The 19,743-nt window shown below is 35.3% G+C and overlaps 1 protein-coding gene across 1 annotated transcript in view; it reads left to right on the top strand.

The window, feature by feature from the left end:
* Nucleotides 1-19,743, top strand: part of LOC135141916 (uncharacterized) — a 265,878-nt gene that overhangs the window by 114,850 nt on the left and 131,285 nt on the right. The window contains exon 3 of the mRNA XM_064073505.1: nt 19,148-19,275. Within this exon, the coding sequence (XP_063929575.1) occupies nt 19,197-19,275 (79 nt within the window). The 5' untranslated portion in view covers nt 19,148-19,196. The remainder of the gene's footprint in view (nt 1-19,147; nt 19,276-19,743) is intronic.

Here is a 19,743-nt window from a genome sequence, read left to right as displayed (position 1 = left end):
AACAATGCCTCCGTTTCAAGGAGTTATTCCATTATCACCCATTGTTGTAAGTTTTATCAGACTTTAAGGAATTTAAATACGCTTTTTTGTTCAGAGGGCAGTTAAATTACATAGTACACACATTTTTTTAAGAATTTTTTTGTTTCATTCAACTTAATATTAAATTTAGTTTTTACCGTGTAGCGATATCTCATTCAATAAGGAATTTATTAGCTGAAGAACAAAATTTAAAATATGCGCTATAAAATCACGACGTAGCTGTAAATTCAAGCCAGTCTGGTAATTTTGTTTTCACTTTCTGCGGTCTCTATTCTTGTTCTTCTGACATTCTGTTTTATGGCATTCTACACTTCTGATCTATCCTATCGTTGTTTTTCTGTGCTTCTGTCATTCTGTTCTTCTATCCTTCTTTCCTGTGGTTCTGTTCTGGCGTTCTGTTGTTCCATTGTTCTCTTGTTCTTATCTTTTCTTTTGACATTCTGTCCTTCGGTTCTTTGCTTCCCTATCTAGCTCATTCAATTTTTTCTTTACATCATTCTGTCCTTCTGCCATTCTGTATTTCTGTCCTTTCGGCGCTGCCCTTCCGTGCTTCTGAGATTTTGTTCTTCCGTCCTTCTATTATAGTTCTGTTCTGTCATTTTTTCCTCTGGTTTTGCCCTTCTGTCGTTCTATCTGTCTATCACTGTGTCCTTCTTTCCTGTCCTTCTGTTTTTCTGTCATTCTGTCGTTGTATCCTTCTGCCATTGTATCCTTTTCTTCTGTCATTCTATCCTTCAGCTATTCTGTCTTTCTGCAATGCTGTACTTCTGTTCTTTCCTTCTATTGTTTGGTCCTTCTGACATTCTTTTCTCCTGGCGTTGTGTCCTTCGGTTCCTCTAACAATATTTTAGTGTGCCATGCTCCCCTTCTGTTATTCTATTCTTGTCATTCTGTCCTTTTGTTCTTTCATCCTTCTGCCGTTCTATCCTCCTGTCATTGTGTTCTTCTTTCCTGTACTTCTGTTTGTCTGTCATTCTGTTGTTCTGTTTTTCTGTCGTTTTATTCTTCTGCCATTCTGTTGTTCTGTCCTTCCAACTTTGTCATATCGTCCTTCTGTCGCTCTGTCCTGCTGTCATTCTCTCCTTTCTTTCTGTTATTTTGTCAATCTGTCCAGCCGTTCTGTCCCTTCCTTTAGCCATTCTATCATTCCGTCCTTCTGTCCCTCTGACATTCTGTCCTTCTGTTCTTCCGGCGTTATGTTAATCTGTTATTTTGTCCATCTGGCGTTCCTTCCTTCTATAATAGTTCTGTTCTGTCATTTTCTCCTCTGATTTTGGCCTTCTGTCATTCTATCCTTTCACCTTTCTAGTGTTGTGTCCTTCCGTGCCTGTGAGATTATTTTCGTGTGTAATCCTCCCTTCAGTTATTCCATTCTTGTCATTCTGCCCTTCTGTTCTTTTATCTTTCTGCCATTCTATCTTTCCGTCATTGTGTCCTTCTTTCCTGTCATTCTATCGTTGTGTCCTTCTGTTTTTCTGTCATTCTATCGTTGTGTCCTTCTGCCATTCTATCCTTTTCTTCTGTCATTTCATCCTTCAGCTATTCTGTCTTTCTACAATGGTGTTCTTCTGACCTTTTCTTCTATTATTTGGTCCTTCAGCCCTTCTGTCCTTCTGGTGTTATGTTAGTCTGTCATTTTGTCCTTCTGACGTTCTGTCCTTCTGTTTCTCTGACATTATCTTAGTGTGTCATGCTCCCCTTCTATTATTCTATTCTTGTCATCCTTTCCTTTTGTTCTTCCATCCTTCTGTCGTTCTATCCTTTTGTCATCGTGTTCTTCTTTCCTGTGTTTCTGTTTGTCTGCCTATCCTCTGTGGTTCTGTTCTTCTGTTGTTCTATTCTTCCACCATTCTATTGTTCTGTCCTTCCAACCTTATCCCATTTCGTCCTTCTGTCGATCTGTCCTGCTGTCATTCTCTCTTTCTCTTTCTGTTAGTTTATTAATCTATCCAACCGTTCTATCGTTCTGTCATTTCCTTCAATCATTCTGTCATTCCATCCTTCTGGCGTTCTGTTGATCTGTTGTTCTGTTCGAGCTATCTTTTCTTTTGGCATTGTGTCGTTCTATCCTTTGTTTCCCTGCTTCTCTCATTCTGTTTTTTCTTTATATCATTCTGTTCTTCTGTCATTCTGTTCTCCAGCCATTCTGTCCTCCAGCCATTCTGTCCTTCTGTCCTTCCGGTGTTATGTTAATCTGGCGTTCTGTCCTGTGCTTCTGAGATTTTGTTTTTCCGTCCTATTACAGCTTTGTGCTGTCATTTTTTTTTCTAATTTTGCCATTCTGTCATTCTATCCTTTAGCCTTTCTAGTGTTCTGTATTTCTGTGTGACATTATCTTCGTGTGTCATTGTGTCCTTCTTTCCTGTCCTTATGTTTTTCTGTCATTCTATCGTTGTGTCCTTCTGATTTTATGGCATTCTCTTCTTCTCCACCTCTGACATTCTGTCATTGTGTCCTTCTGCCATTCTATCCTTTTCTTCTGTGATTCTATCCTTCAACCATTCTCTTTTTCTACAATGCTGTTCTGTCCTTTCCTTCAATTATTTGGTCCTTCAGCCATTCTGTCCTTCTGGTGTTATGTTCTTCTGTTCCTCTGACATTATTTGTTATTCTATTCTTGTCATTCTGCCGTTCTGTTATTTTATCCTCCTGTAGTTCTATTCTTCTGTCAATGTGTTCTTCTTTCCCGTACTTCTGTTTGTTTGTCATTCTGTTGTTCTGTTCTTGGGTCGTTCTATTTTTTCGCCATTCTGTTGTTCTGTCCTTCGAACCTTATGTCGTTTTGTCCTTCTGTCGCTCAGCCCTGCTGCCATTCTGTCGTTCTGTTCTTCTGACTTTATGGTATTCTGTTCTTCTGTGCCTCTAACATTCTGTCCCTCTATCCCCCAGCATTCTGTCTTCCTGTAATGCCGTCCTTCCGTCCTTTGATTCTGTTATTTTGCCCTTCAGCCAATCTGTCCTTCTGGTGTTATGTTAATCTGTTATTCTGATATTCTAGCGTTCTGATCTTCTGTGTTTCTGAGAATGTGGCCTTCTATCATTCTCCCCTTCTGTCATCTGTCCTTCTGTTCTTCTGTCGTTGTATTGTTCTGTTCCGTCATTCTTTCCAGTGGATCTATCCTTCTGTTTTTCTGTCATTCTGACCCCCTATCCTTCTGTTGTTCTGTCCTTCTGAGCCTTTGACATTCAGTTCTTTTGTCATTCTATCCTTCCGTCCTTCTGACGTTATTTTGCTGTGTCATTTTATCTTTCTGTGCCTCTGACATTATGTTTTTCTTTCATTCTGTCCTTCTGTTCTTCTGTTCTTCTCTTCTTCAGTCTTTGTGTCGTTCTATCTTTCTGACTCTGTGTTTTCTCCTGTGGTTCTGTCCGTCCGCCTTCTGTTTCTCTGTGATTCTGTCATTCCGTTCTTTTGTGGTTCTGTTCTGTTGTCATTGTGTCATTCTGTTCTTCTGTGCCTCTGATATTCTGCCACTCTATACTTTTCTTCTGTCATTCGATTCTTCAACCATTCTGTCATTATTTCCTTCCGTCGTTCTGGCGTTCTGTTTTTCATTCTCTCCTTCTGTGACTGACATTCTGCAGTTCCGTCAGTTTTTCTTTCTATCACTCTGTTATTCTGTCTTTCTCTCGTTCTGTTGTTCTGTTCTTCTGCCATTCTATCGTTCTCTCCTAAGCTTTTCGCATGTTATCCTTTTATCGTCCGATTTTTTTTGTGTTTCTGTAGTTCTTTCCTGTGGTTCTCTCCCTCTGTTTTAACCGTCCTTTTGTCCTTGTGTTTTCTGTCCTTTCTTCATTCTGTCGTTTCGCAATTTGTGTTTTTTTTCTTGTGGTTCTGTCCTTCTGTCCTTCCATTTTTCGTCATTCTATCCTTCTGTTGTTGTCTTCTTATGACATTCTGTCGTTTTGCCCTATCTGTCTTTCCTTTTGTTATTCTATGGTTCTGTTATTCTATCGTTCTGTCCTTCTGCTGTTCTGTCGTTCCGTCTTTCTGTCCTTTGGGTCCTGTTATTGTTCTATCTTTCTGTCGTTCTGTTATTTTGTCATTCTTTCCTTCTGTCCTTCTGTAAATTTTATCTTTCTGTCTTCTATCTTCTAAATATTTCAAAACTCTTGGTCTAGGTCCATAAACATCCTATATTCAAATCAGTACGTCGATATGTACATGCAGGATTTTTTTTGATTTTTAGGTACATAACTTTTTCTAAAAAGTACCTGAATGTATTTTCTTGTAAGCTATCGACCAGTAGCACGTTTAGGATAGTATAAAAAATAATTTTCAAACCGAATATTCCTAAAATTTTAATCCGGGACGTTACATTTTACAATCAGCACAAGTTTTTTTGAAAATTTTTGGCAACTTTTTCAAAAGTAAAATTTTTCAATACCACCCCCCATGAAAATTTCAGCCAATTTTCGCCAAATTTTCGAAATTTATAATCACCCAGAATCGCCCATTGGAATACACATTGTAAATTTTTGGATTAAAAAAATATTTTCAAACCAAAAATTCTGCTCCGGAACCAAAAACACGCTATATTTTTCGAATCATTACGTCAAGATACGTGGATTTTTTGGCTACTTTTTCAAAAGCACAATTTTTCAATACCCCCGCTTGATTTATTGTGCTAGTTTCAGACATTTGCTGTACACAAACCACATAGACAGTGTGTGAAAAATAAAAGCTGCATTTTTTTACTCTAAGAGTGTTAAAAGCCTGGAAAACACGGATTTAGGCGCTCGTCAAAATGGTCCATAATACTTCCCCTAGCTGTCGTAGGGGTGGTTAAAAGGCACACCAAATTCAGATAAAATACGGTCGGGACAATCCTGACGCCCAGAAATCTGGATACGTGTAGTACAGTATGCGCTCATTTGAATTCCAGGGACATTAGTTTGTTTTTTCGTTAGCGGAACGACAATGCGCGAATAAATTTATTCGTTCGCAATTTTGCAAATTGCGTTAAGTGAACACGACATTATTTCGCAGAAATCCGCACTTGAAGGGTTAATTAAATTTTGTTTTAATTTGTTTTGCCATAAATTTGCTAATAGCAATTAAGGTAAAGATAAAGATACGGTTAAAATAACAAGAAATTAAGATCGGCTTTTATAATTCTACAACGCAATTAATTAGAAGGTTGATGTAGTTGCGATGCCCGAAAAACGTAAATTACGTTACGGTCTACCATTTTTGTCATTATTTTCGTCGGTTGATGTACGGTAAATATTTTTACGCCACGCGGATAACCGGGGGAAATTTTTATAGCCCATAAATCCGCACAACTAACAAACGAGTTCGTTTTAAAAGTACTTCGTCGTATCGATATTCACCCTAGTGTTTAAGGTTACTAAACACAAATTCGGTGGGTAGAAGAAACGCATACGTCTGCAAAAATTGTTTCATTTTGTTCTCCTATATTTAACGTAGAAACCGAAATTCAACAAATACTAATAAAGTTGTGAATTTTCGTTTATTTGAATTTCAAATAGCTGATGGCGTTTTCAGAAAACACAGATTTAATGAATAAAGTGTTCATTTGATAATAAAACTTATTAAAATATTCGCATCGGAATTCAAATACGTTTGTTTGATGGGCAAACAAAAGTGAGAAAGTGCGATAGACAACAAGCAAAAAAGCGTCGCTGCAGATATGCGAACTGAATGCATTTAATGTCCAAATTATACCTTCAGTTTCAGGGAAAAATAAGCGCAGCAAGACTCCAGAAGTGGATAATTGGAAGTTCGCCAGCTATCCTTTGATTGTATTCATGACTCGTTATCGCTATGAAAGGTGGACGGTTCCCTAGACTGTGGTTTTCTGCTCTATAATAAGTGGAAAACGTCCAATGCAACCCAATTACTTTAACCATGAAAACCCTATGATCTTTCTTTCCAGATAATGAATTGTACAATCAATTGAACACGTCGCTATTACGTTTAAGAATAATAGATTAAAACTAACACCAATACATTTTCCCGTTCGCGACTATTCCAAATTGTCACCCGCCAAAAATTAAATTTAATTGACCGGAACGAAAATTCTTATTTCTGAGGACTTAGCAAACGCTCGACGTACGAACATCTGCAGTCTGAAAAGTATGAGATTTTGAAGTTATTATCTCGACTGAAACGACAATTTTTATTCCTTGTTACTTTTAGCACCACAAATCCTCCACACCCTCTGCCTTTCTTGCCGTGGAGACCATCGTTTTTCTGAGCTTACTGTTTGCCCTTGTTATCACGTTAAACTGGTGGCATGCTTGGCACAGTTAAACATATGTAATGTGTACAATATAAAGACGCAGTAACGACTCCCTATGGTATCGTAACGAAGGTTTAAGTAGGCTAGACACAGAACCAAATAAAAAACCAATCACGCGTATAATTTCATAGATTTTTTCCATTTCGGACGATAGCTAATCGATAGGGTCGCTGTGACGAACGTCTGACCTTATTTCCACACGTTTCGCATCCCGTAGAACACAAAAACGCAGGCTTACCATGTTCACCGTATCACGTCTGTTGACAAAACTAACGAGCCGATTGCTTGAAATTTATATATATTTTAACGTTATTATTACTTGTTTATTAAAGATTTTACTAAATTTTAATTGTGATAACCCATACTCCGCTCTACTGCCTTTGATTCAAACGCATTATGTTACGAAAACACACTGTGTTAACTTGTTTGTATTTGATCTGGCGCGGAGAGTGGAAAAATCGAGTGAACGGTTTTCCCATTGGAAAATATTTGGAATATATAAGTAAAGACACGTATGTCAATTCCGACACGTGTAAATTTAATTTTGAGAATTTTTTTTTTATGATAACTCCGATAAATTAAAATAAAGAGGAATTTTTTATCACAAAACGAAAATCGCAAAAACAAATTCTAGAACTTTTTAAAGAATAATTTTTTTCAAAAATTTATTTAGAAACAAATCTTCCTATGGAAGTGAAGAAAAATGTCACAACCTGAGTGGGATTTGAACCTGTGTGTCGCACTTATCCAGCGGGTGTATTGACCACTATACTATCCGGCGCCGTGATTATCTCTTCTGGAGATGGAAAGGAGAGACCTACATTTTCATGTTCTAACAGATACAAAATGTCAAAAAAAAAATTGAAATTAGCTACTTATCAATGAGTCCATTACAATAGTTCCCTTGCCTACAATTATGAGGTAAAAAAATTGATCGAAAGTTGTTGCAACAGAAATATAAATAGAATGATAAATCACAAGTGTCGATTCATCACATTTTGGACATTTAAGGTAGGATTTATTCGGCAATATTTTGAGCTGATGGTCATCAATTTTTTGGAGGGAATAAGATATACATTTTAACTAAAAATTTATCATGCTTATCATAACTATAAACCATCTGCAAGATTTCAAAACATTCGGTTTTGCAGATTCAAAATTAAATTGCAAAATGTTGTTTTATAATTTTGATTATTTTTCCAAAAATCTGGACGTTTCGGGTAAAAACCAATACGGATTCATAAACTACTACAATGTTATTTTATGCAATTTAAAAGCCATTTACTACGTATAATTTTGAAGTGACGTCATCGCATTATTGGTGGGGATGATTAGACAAATTTTGGTTAGCGTTTTACCAACTACATGATATTCCTAATATACATAGAAAATTTGACAACTATCGGCCCGGTACTTTCGAAGATATCTGTCTAATAAAAATCCGAACAGACGACAGACAGACAGACAGACAGACAGAAACGGAAGACCTCTATTTCTTCGTACTCTAGACGTCCTGAGAGGTCGAGAAAACGTATTTATAAAATTAATAATCAATTTATTTAACGTATTTTCTGAGATAAGACGGATTTTGGCAAATTACATATCCTCTAAGAAAATAAAGGGTAGGTGGGCGAGGCTAGTACTTGATAAGATAATTAAGATTTCAAAAGCAGTCAAAAATTCATCATTGCAAAATCGAGATTTTTGAAAGGTTGTCTAAGAATTTTAAAAAATTCTGGAATACTTTTTTGTTTCCATTTTATCGATTTTGGAAAAATTTTTGCAATTTTCGTAGAAATGAATCCGAAAATAGCTTCTAGAAGTCGAAATCTAGAAAGAAATATGTTTAGGTAATTTTCGAAGAATACTGGAAAAAAAACGACCAAAAAATTAATCATTCCAATTTTTTTGAATGCTAGAAAATTCTCAAAAATTTTGCCTGGAAAATTGTCATTTTTTCCTTTTATCGATTCTGAAAAAAATAACTTCTGCTAATTGAAATTTACAAAAAAAAAATCCTTGGATAATCTTAGACGGACAAAAAATTGTTTGTTTAATTTTTTTTTTTTCGATAGTTTCGGAGATTAACTTAATTATCGTAGCATGTACTAGCCCCGCCCACCTGCCCTTTTTTCCTTTGAGGGTATGTATTGTCATTTGCCAAAATCAGTCCTATCTTAGCAAATACCTATTAGCCCCGCCCAGCCACCCTTTATTTTTCTAGAGAGTATGTCATTTGCCAAATTCTGTGTTATATTGCAAAATACTAGCCCCGCCCACCCACCTTTCATTTTCTTAGACGATATGTCATTTGCTAAAATCAGAGTAGGTACTACTACTACTACTAGTGTTTGCTAAGATAAGACTCATTTTGGCAAATGAAATCCTCTGAGAAAATAGGGGGCGGGTGGGCGGGGCTAGTACCTGCTAAGATAAGACTAATTTTGGCAAATAACATACCCTCTAAGAAAATAAAGGGCAGGTGGGTGGGGCTATTACCAGCTAAGATAATTAAGATTTAAAAAAACAGTCAAAAAAACTCATTGAAAAATTGGAATTTTAAAAAGTTGTCTAAAAATTTTAAAAAAATCTGGAATATAGATAGATCTCTACGAACTTATTCGAAAAATATAAAGTGATAATCGTTCTAAACAAGGTTTTCGAAAAATTCGGTTTGATATTTTTTTGTTTAAATATTTATCTCTGAGATTGTAATTTTTCATTTTATCGATTTTGGAAAAATTGTTGGAATTTTCGAAGAAATGAAGCCGAAAATAGCTTCTACAGGTCAAAATCTACAAAAAAATATATTTAGGTAATTTTCGAAGAATACTCGAAAAAAAGAACCAAAAAATTAATCATTCCAATTTTTTTGGAATGCTAAAAAATCCTCAAAAATTTTTGAGATATGAATCTCGACAAGTTTATTCGAAAAACAGTATTAATGGCCACGGAGTTGAATTTTGGAAAAATTTGGTTTGATAATGAATCTTGTTTGCCTGCAAAATTGTCATTTTTTCATTCTATCGATTCTGGAAAAATTGTTGCAATTTTCGAAGAAATGGAACCGAAAATAACTTCTACAAATCGAAATTGACAAAAAAATGTTTTTTTAATTATTTTTTCGATACTTTCGGAAATTATATTAATTATGGTAGCAGGTACTAGCCCCGCCCACCCACCCTTTATTTTCTTAGAGGATGTGTCATTTGCCAAAACCAGAGTAGGTACTACTACTATTACTACTAATATTTGCTAAGATAAAACTGATTTCGGCAAATAGCATTCTCTCGAAGAAAATACAGGGTGGATGGGTGGGGCTAGCACATGCTAAGACAAGACTGATTTCAACTAATTACATACCCTCTAAGAAAATAAAGGGTAGGTGGGCGGGGCTAGTACCTGCTAAGAGAATTAAGATTTCAAAAAACAGTCAAAAAATTCATCAATGAAAAATTGAGATTTTTGAAAAGTTGTCTTCAAAATATTCCGGAATATAGATAGATTTCGATGAACTTATTCGAAAAATATAAAGTGGTAATGGTTCCAGACCACCGTTTTCGAAAAATTCGGTTTGATATATTTTTGTTTAACTAATTATCTCGAAGATTGTCATTTTTCATTTTATCGATTTTGGAAAAATTGTTGGAATTTTCGTAGAAATGAAGCCGAAAATAGCTTCTACAAGTTGCAATCTACAAAGAAATATGTTTAGGTAATTTTTTAACAATACTCGAAAAAAGGGCCAACAAATTACTCATTCTAATTTTTTTTAAATTTTGGGATATAAATCTCGATAAGCTTATTCGAAAAACAGTATTAATTAAGTACCTACCGGACTTAAATTTTCGAAAAATTTGGTTTAATAATAAATCTTTTTTTCCTGGAAAATGGTCATTTTTTCATTTTATCGATTCTGGAAAAATGGTTTAAATTTTCGAAGAAATGGAACCGAAAATACTTCTACAAATCGAAGTTTACAAACAAATGTCCTTGGATAATCTTCGACGGACAAAAAACTGTTTTTTTTTTAATTAATTTTTCCATAGTTTAGAAGATTGTCTTAAGTATCGCAGCAGGTACTAGCCCCGCCCACCCGCCCTTTTTTTCTTAGAGGATATGTCATTTGCCAAAATCAGCCTTATCTTAACAAATACCTACTAGCCCCGCCCACTTACCTTTTACTTTTGTAGAAAGTATGTCATTTGCCAAATTCCGTCTTTTATTGCAAAGTACTAGCCCCGCCCACCCACCCATTATTTTCTTAGAGGATGTGTCATTTGCCAAAATCAGAGTAGGTACTACTACTACTACTATTTGCTAAGATAAGACTGATTTTGTTACAAAACATAATTTCCAAGAAAATAAAGGGTGGGTAGGCGGTTCTAGTTCCTAAGATAATACTAATTTTGGCAAATAACATACCCTCTAAGAAAATAAAGGGTGTGTGGGCGGGGCTAGCACCTGCTAATAGAATTAAGAATTCAAAAAACAGTCAAAAAATTCATCAATAAAAAATTGACAGACAGATTTTCTCTTTTTTATAGAGAGAAAAATTTAAATAGCATTTACCATGAAAATTTTGAGGTTATGTCATCAAATTGAGAGATTTTCCGGCGGACTCGATTAAAATACTTCCTTCGCTTACGCGGAAGTAAAAATTGTTTATTTTATCTACTCTTGAAAGAAACACAGTAAAAGTGATTAGCTATATATTGTAGACTCGAATATATTTATCCCCCCCTCCAAATTTTATGACGCCATTCCAAAACATTATCAAGGAATCAAGCATTTGCTTTAATATTTCATGTAATGGAATAAGAACTTGTTCTGTAAGACAGCGTCCTCATCAAAAACTAGGTCATTTTTTTTATATTTCTAGGTTTTATAATGCATCTAGAAACCTATCAAATTTTAAATTGAAATTTATAGTTTATTTAACATAATTTTCTAGCTAAATAAAACAGTAGTGGTGGATTTTAGAAACGATACAAGCACGTTGTTATCCCCACAACACTGAAATTTTAACTGGCATCATTTCGGATTAAACGCTCTTAGTTCATCATCATTTTGTATATCACAGTTAAATCCAAACTAACAAGGGTAAATTCCGCCTCGCCCTGTGGAATAATCGACCATTTCTGGGCAACTCGCAAACCTATCGCAGTAAGAATATCTTTAAAAGTACTTTCTTTAACTTGTGTTGAAGGTAGAAGTTTTTTTCTTGATGGGTTGGGAAACTCCGTCAAGTGAAAACTGACCCACCAATCGGGTAGTTTTTATTAGCGTAAAAGGAAAATTGCATTACCTAGATAGAGTTGGTTTTTTAGTAACGAACTTGTCAAATTATGAGGAGCTCTGTTTTCGAGCAAACAAACTCGCCATAAAACGTAGATTATTTTACGCTGGCGCGAAATAAAAATGAACATAGCTTGAAGATTAATTTTTATATTGGGGAGATATTAGCGTTTGCGTGTCAGTTGGCATCTTATTCTCCCGAAAACTCGGTCTGGATAAATAGCGGTGAAACTCTGTTATACCTCTTACAAGAACGTTCTAAATTATAGCTTACAATCGATTTGATTGGAGAACTTTTCTCAAACTAGAACAGCAATACTGTTCACAACTATGGCTGTTCTCTCTCTCTTTTCCTCTCTCTCTTCTTCCTTTTCCGGTCGTCTAAACGGTAGTCAAGCAATTCGCAGAAAAGTCTAAGTTGATAGTTACTTTTCTGCTCACAATACGCATCCAGATGGAGTGCACACACGTTACAGGAGAGAACATCTTTAAATCTGGACGTGAACAAGTTCAAAATGTGCTAATGAGCGTTCGGTTTAACCGAGAATTGTGTATTCTTTAAGCGGCAACTGGGTGAAGAGTGGGGGAGATATAAACCGACAAGGTGAGTCATTGCGGTGAATCCCCTATCAGGACCTTTCTCAATCACCTCAAGATAAACCCAATCTTATATTTTAGATAAGAGTTGTTAAGGTTTCAATACTGCAGGAACGAGGTGATCGGAAGCGTTAAGAAGAAATAATGGTTAATCGGCCGTAAAAAATAATTGCACTTGAGAGAGTTTGTGATTAAATATTTGCTACAGGGGCGTGGCGCTGACATAGCAAAAAGCAAATTCTTTTCCTTGCTTTTCGTACTTGATTGAAGGATAATGTCTAATGCATTTCAATGAAGACATCAAAAACTTGCCGAACGCATTAAGTTTTTTTTCTGACATGTTTATGTTCTAGCAGTAAAACCCCGGATTGGATGTAGAAGTTGTTTTGGGCTTCCAAATTTACAGTCAGGATATGTTATCAATGAAGGAGTCTCTCGCACGGCTATGTGTATGTAGATGTTTGTTCATTCTGGCAACGACCCGAACCGGCATAGAGCATTCAACTGAATGTGGCGTAGTGAATTTTATCTTCTCGTGCTCTCAATACGTCGTACGACCCTTATACTTCGCTCCAAAAAAAAAAAAAAATCGATGATTAAAATACGTGGTTTTATGTAGCGCGTCACCTCGGAGACATACCGTGGAATTATCCCTATCATGTTTCCGATATTATGGGATTTCCCGCCGTAATTAACCAAAACATTAATTGAACCCTCTATTGATTGGTCCTCTAACCGCCAATTATAGACCCGAATAAACTAAATTTAGATAGATAATAATTTATTGCAGGTAAATGTACAGGTTGCGGCAAGTGCGTGGACCCAAATCTTCCTGCTCACCGCCACTACTAACCACGGTTCGTTGAAGTTTTTCACCGCATTTAACCGTACAAGTACATAGTGGGCGAATTTATCTGAGCATAATTGGCCCTTTTTCATCATTGTACATTAATTACATACTAACGATACTCTCCCTGCGGCTTCCCCCACCCTCTATTTCTAAAAACTCACCGCCAACTTTAAAAATTCGACACACTGTCGATCTTGTCGAACTCAAGTAAACTATTTATTAATTATTTCCTAATCACAGTCACCCTGCGGCTTCCCCCACCATCTCTCTCGGAAGATTCAGAGCCAACTTGAAAACAATTTTATTGATCGCGCACTATAATAGAAAAGTTTCGGTTTTACTACACAATCATTCAAAGTTAACCTAGTTAAATAAACTCCTCTGACTATCGAGTCCAGTGAATGACGTTATTTCTCGTCACGGCAAGCCCTCACTACGTCATACGGTTCAAGTGGAAGGAGTAATTAGTGAAGAATAAAATAACCTTGAAACTCAATCAAAGCAAACTATTAATTACCTACTAATCATACCCACCCTGCGGCTCCTCCTACCATCAATACAAATTCATTGCCAACTTGAAAACAAAACAAAACTTTCATTTCCGTCTGTCGTCTGTCTATCGTCTGTCTGTCTGTCCTCTCTTTGTTTGTCGTCTGTCTGTCTGCCAAGTCAACATGGTTAAAATGATTTTTGCAAAAAAATAAGGATTTTGCAATTATCGTGTTGTTCCAAAGAATACTACGTATATCTAGAAAAAAGGCAAAATATAAACCCCGCCCACCCACCCCATTTCAATTGTGATGATTTTTTTATTCTTAGAAGCTTAATGCATGTTTAAAATGGTACCTTTTTGTAAGAAAATAAGGATTTTGCAATTAAATTTTGCTCCTCTGGCTCTCGACGATTAAAAAAATCATCACAATTGAGACAGGGTGGGTGGGCGGGGTTTATATTTTGCTTTTTTTTTAATATACATAGCCTTCTTTTCAAAACAAGAGACTTAGAACATGGTTAAAATGGTACATTTTTGCAAGGAAATAAGGATTTTGCAATTATGGGGCGGATTATTTAGAAAATGGATATTTCCTTATACAAATTTTTCATTTTAAGCAAGTTTTAAGTTTCATGTTGTAAAAATAAGTCTACACATATTAAAACAAAAAGGCAGTATATAAGCCCCGCCCACCCGCCCTATCTCCATTCTGATGGTTTTTTTAATTCGCCAGGAACCGAGACGAATAAAAAGAGCTAACTGCAAAATATTTATATTTTACAAGGAATTGAAAACATGTTTTTCAGGATCGTGTTGTTCCAAAAAATACTACGTATATCTAGAAAAAAGGCAAAATATAAACCCCGCCCACCCACCCCATCTCAATTGTGATGATTTTTTTATTCTTAGAAGCTTAATGCATGTTTAAAATCAACTTTTCATTCGGACTAGACAAAATTAATCACTGAAATGGAGGCGGGGTGGGTGGGCGGGGTCAATTATATGTTCTTTTGTAAAGCGAGAATAGGAGCTAATAGATCGTAATTTTTTTGTTATACTATTTATTTGCTACAATACTTATTTCTTATTTCTGAAGAATAAAATGAGAGAATGGGTAGGTGGGCGGGATCTTTATTAGACAGATAATCTCCGAAAGTACAGGACCGATTGTTGTCAAATTTTGTATTTATATTAGGAATATCATATAGATGGTAAAACGCTCACCAAAATTTGTCTAGTCATCCCCATCAATAATGTGATGACATCATTTCAAAATTCTACGTAGTAAATGGGTTTTAAACTGTATAAAATAACATAGTCCTACACATGTAGTTTATGACTCCGTGTTGAGTTTTTACCGGAAACGTCCAGATTTTTGGAAAAAAAATCAAAATTATAACACATTTTGCAATTTAATTTTGAATCTGCAAAACCGAATGCTTTGAAATCTTGCAGATGTTTTAAGATTATGACAAGCATGACAATTTTTAATCAAAATATATTTACTTATTTCCTCAAAGACATTGATACAGGGTGACTCAAAAAAGTTAATGGTCTTAAAGTTAATATTGTTTAGATTTGCTTATACAAGGTGTCTCAAAAAAATTGATGACCGAGTCAATTTATTTTATTGTTTAAATCTACAATTGCAAAACTCAATGCTTTGAAATCTGTTTATTCGTCCAAGAAATTGATAACGTTATCTCAAAATTTTGCCAAACAAATTCCCCCCAAAATGTGCAAAATATGATGAGTTTTTTTTGTTTTCGTATTTTTTATTGCTCAAATTAAGAACGAGTCACTCCATTTTCCCGAAAATGTGAAAATAGGACTTTCTTTATTTAATAAGAATTATAATAATGATATTTAGAACATTTTGTCGATTGTAGCTTACTACTAATAATTTTTATCCTCTGTTTTGAGAAGACAAAATCATTGAAAGCAAACTATATTATTTCTACGTGACATTCTTCCGATGTATAAACATAAACACTTTCAAGGGGTTTTTCTTATCGAGGATAAGCTAAGGACGTACAGTAATGGCAATTTGGTACTTTCATATTTTCTCGACATTTCATAACCCTTAGGCCGTAGTTAGGGGGAGGCTAGGGGATGCTGAGCCTTCGCTAGCTCTAGACAAGTGATAATTAACCAAATGTGAGTCACAACATCGAAAATCAAAATAAAATGTAGTGTTCTATTCAATAAACGGAAGTCAGAGCAATAAAAAAGTCTGGACCGTCGGCATTGTGATTTTGTGATCCGGTTTAGTTTCTGTTTCACTCTCACCTATATGCGTCCTTGCAAAATGTAGATGACTTTAACACACAATTTCGTAATAGAACAACTGTCAAAATGTCAAAAATATTCGTTTTACGATAGTTTTAGCAGACTGAGTAGTCACTTTTTGCCACAGTGCATCTCCAGACATTTGAAGTGGCTGAATTATAAAACGTTGTGTGAAAGCGGATTAAACCGGAGGAATATCTGCCGCACGTTAAAGTGGTTATAGTGCAAGCGAGCCGATTCCGCCATTTTTAGTATTGTACTAAGTACGCTAATTGGTCTAAGAACTGGGAGCACAACATTTTGTAACTAGTTTTTCCCTGGCACACTTGCATTGTTTACAAACCTGACCTAGTTCAAAACGAGAATTAATAATGCGCTTGTGTTGATGCAGACTTCAAGAAAAACACTTTGCAGCATTTCACCTGAAAAACTATCATACAGACAAACAAATAAGCGAGTTTTACGCGAAATTACACTAAAATTATGAAAAGAGAAGATCTAGCGCGATGATTATTTTTAGACGTGTTATTATCCCCACGACATCAAAACAGAGTAAGCGTTTAAATGCACACACGCTACAATGTGACAATCGTGACTCTTGTAGGATCTTTTGTGTTTGAATGAAAGCAATAAAGGCGTCATTACTAAAACAGGAACGCTTAATTATTAAAAAAAACGTAAATGTACTCAGCGGAAAATGAAAAAATTGTGGAGCGGTGTTCTGATTTATTTTAATAGGTGGAGATCGAGTACTCGATGTCTGTATTAACTTCGTACATGTTAAAGCAACCTAAAATAAATTTTTATTACAATTTCGTACTAAAGTACTCTGAATAAATATTATTGTTTCGAAAAGTTTTTTAGTATAATGGGCGAAATGACCATTAAATGTATTCATATGTGGCGATACCAAAAGCTCGCAGCATTTAGGTTGTTATCTTTACAACAAAAAACATTCATTCTCGCTAATGGACAACGGTGTAGCAATAATAAATGATAACGAGTAGTAACCTTCACAATCTCTGAAAATAGTTATTCAAATTCTTATTCACCCGAGACACAGTGTGCAATTACTAAAATCGTGCGAGTCGGACTAGGTTCGTGTTTAGCGCGAAATCCTATTTGTAAATTTTACAATAAAGCAACACAATTACGTTATAATGATCCACGTATGAGGTTACGCAATTTGTTCAACCACATTTCATTCTAATTACGCTCGCTAGGAGCAAAAAACTACGACAAAGCTTTAAATTCAATTATTTCATTCCGCACCGTCGCTCTATCAAAGCTGACATTGTTTTAAAGTTAGGATCGTGCTTTTAATAACTGCGAGGCGATAAACTCGCAACGTGTTCTTGAGCAAGGAAACAACAGGTAGAATGCATCTCATGGCCAAATCTCTCCTGACAGTATAATCACTTTTATACCAGTCGCACAATAAATGTTTTTCCTCGATAGGCGAGAACATCGTAAGAAAATACAACGTGTCACCGTGTCCGCATGTTACGGAACAAATTTAATCAAAAAATCAGAAATCAAATTCGACAAAACACACAAACAGGTAAATCGATTTTCGCACGATGCGAATTCTAATCCAGTGGGTCGAAGCGGTGACGTCAGCCACATATTCTTTCGACTGAAGCAATTAAAAACAGACTAAGTTACTACAGAGATAACATTAATCGAGCCGATAAGTAATTAATAAAGCGCGGTGATTAGTAATTTAATTCAATTAAGTGTGTTGTATATAAATGTATATTCCGCATAGTGCGATAAATCTGTCGTTATAGGTGGAAATATGCGAATTTCAACGTTTCGCGGATTCCAACACCTGCGGTTATTCAGCGTTAGAATACACATTACTAGGAGCAATATTAGTGTGTTTTAATTATGATTAAAACGGGTTAGCAAAATATAGAAATAATGGTTGTTTGTCTAGCCCGATCTTTGATATTTAAAGCGTAAAGTAGATTAAAATGAACCTTAGTAAAACAAGTTTGTAGCCCGCGCGGCAGATTTAGAATGTAAATATCAACAATCTCTAATGAGGTATAAAAACGTAAAAGTTGGAGGAAGTTATTTTAAAGGTAAAACTTTTACATTAGAAAGTAATTTTTCTTTTCTGCGGGCGAGGTGAAATAGACTTTTCAACATAATACTTTTTATACTACATTTGTTTCTGTAAATGTATTTATCGTGCGAATAAGAAAAAGCCATAACCGAATTTCAGTCATGGAGAAATGGATGAGGCCGAACGTCATAGAATCGAAAAGAAAATAAATCGCATTTTACACATATGCGAAGTAGATTACCAGTACGCGTGCAAAAGCGCCGAAACAAATTTGAATATATTTTCCATCAATTATCAACAGGCGGCAGAGGTAGAAGATAAAATGACGAGAAAACGTCTTAAATTGAAGCGAGTCGGCTCTCGTTATTATAAAGGAGCAAATTTCATACAAAGAGAATTATTTTTAACATTAAAATCGTTTAAAAAAAAACACAATTGGAATTCTTTTTGTAAAGCGACAAACACTCCGCTAACAAGCAATGTTGATACAAAGGAGTAAAAAGTATTTTCTGACGAAATTACCGGACCAAGTGCGCAGAAAAACGGGTCCCATAATGTATTAGGTCCACTAACTCTAATTAAATTCTGCAAATGGTCCCGAAGAATGTGTTTGTGAAAGCTAAACAATTTTTTGTCGTACCTAATACAGTATTATGAATTGGTCCGTCTTTTTGTTGATTCGTACTGTCAGGACAATGATTAAAGACGTTTCTAAGCTAAAGCCGAAAAAGGATTACGGCTTTGCTTATTTTGTGTACCTAACCGTGATCGTATTACAAATGTGAAAGTCTGTAAGCTCTATGTTCTTGAATTTCAAATAAATTTGTGCAGTGCTAAGCAGGTGGAAACAACCATATAGGTAGATTCCCTATACTTTATGCGAGGATTTAGCCTTATTTTACAGGCTGTAAGAGAATAGTATGCGTGTGTATGTGTTCTGTATGTTATTATTACGATTCAACATATATTGTGCCGCTCTCTTCGAAAATGTGTTCGCGCAAATAGTTTCGTTTTTATTATGTCATATAAATTCTTTCTTTGGATTTCTGCTAAGGAAACGGCATACAAATGTAATCAAAAAGTAAATCCTGACGGATGCAGTCAGATTTCAAATAAATTTCGCTATTTGATTCAATCAAAAATTGTTTGCCAATAAAATCGAACATTTTATAAACACTGAGATTAAAACCGCCGTCCTAAAAATCTCCTCGTACCACGAGATTAATTTAATTTTCTTGTTTCAGGATGCATAAGGGTGGGGGGATGGTTGCTGAATAATTCACAAGATTGATCATGAAAATGGTGAATTTTCCTATAAAGTCGACCGTAATGCTTTTCCTTTGTGGGGTGTTTGTCACTTCGAAGGCATCAGGTGAGTTATAAATATATCGAAACTTTCTACACCTTTCGACTGATGGCGAGGATATACTTATACCATTGCCCTCGACCGTTACCAACTTATTTTATTCCCAAAATTTTAACAACACCACAAAAACACTAACACAATTTAATTAAATAAACAAAAGTTTGTTAAGCTTTAACTAATGTTTAGCTACAAAAATTGTAAACAGCAGCTTTCAAATTAACCTACTGTTTCAATTATTAAGAAAGCTATAGAAAGTTAGTGATTATAAAATCTCGTACATCAAGTTGTCCACGATATGAATTCTTGGTTGTCTACGTATCAAAAAGTTGTTGCAACTTGATGCACAATCTTTTGTACCCACATTCTATTAATTTTTTTAACTTGGAAATATGTATTATCCCCACCGGTTTTTCCAAATAAGTTCAAAAAGTATATCAAAATGCATTAAAATTTATGTTGGTCAGTTTAAAAATT

This window comes from Zophobas morio, unplaced genomic scaffold (assembly GCF_036711695.1).
Source record: "Zophobas morio isolate AGI-343-1 ecotype UQ-CSIRO unplaced genomic scaffold, CSIRO_AGI_Zmor_V1 ptg000044l, whole genome shotgun sequence".
NCBI classification, from domain to species: Eukaryota; Metazoa; Arthropoda; class Insecta; order Coleoptera; family Tenebrionidae; genus Zophobas; species Zophobas morio.
The sequence above is the reverse complement of the archived record's forward strand: the minus strand, read 5'-3'. Positions and strand labels throughout refer to the sequence as shown.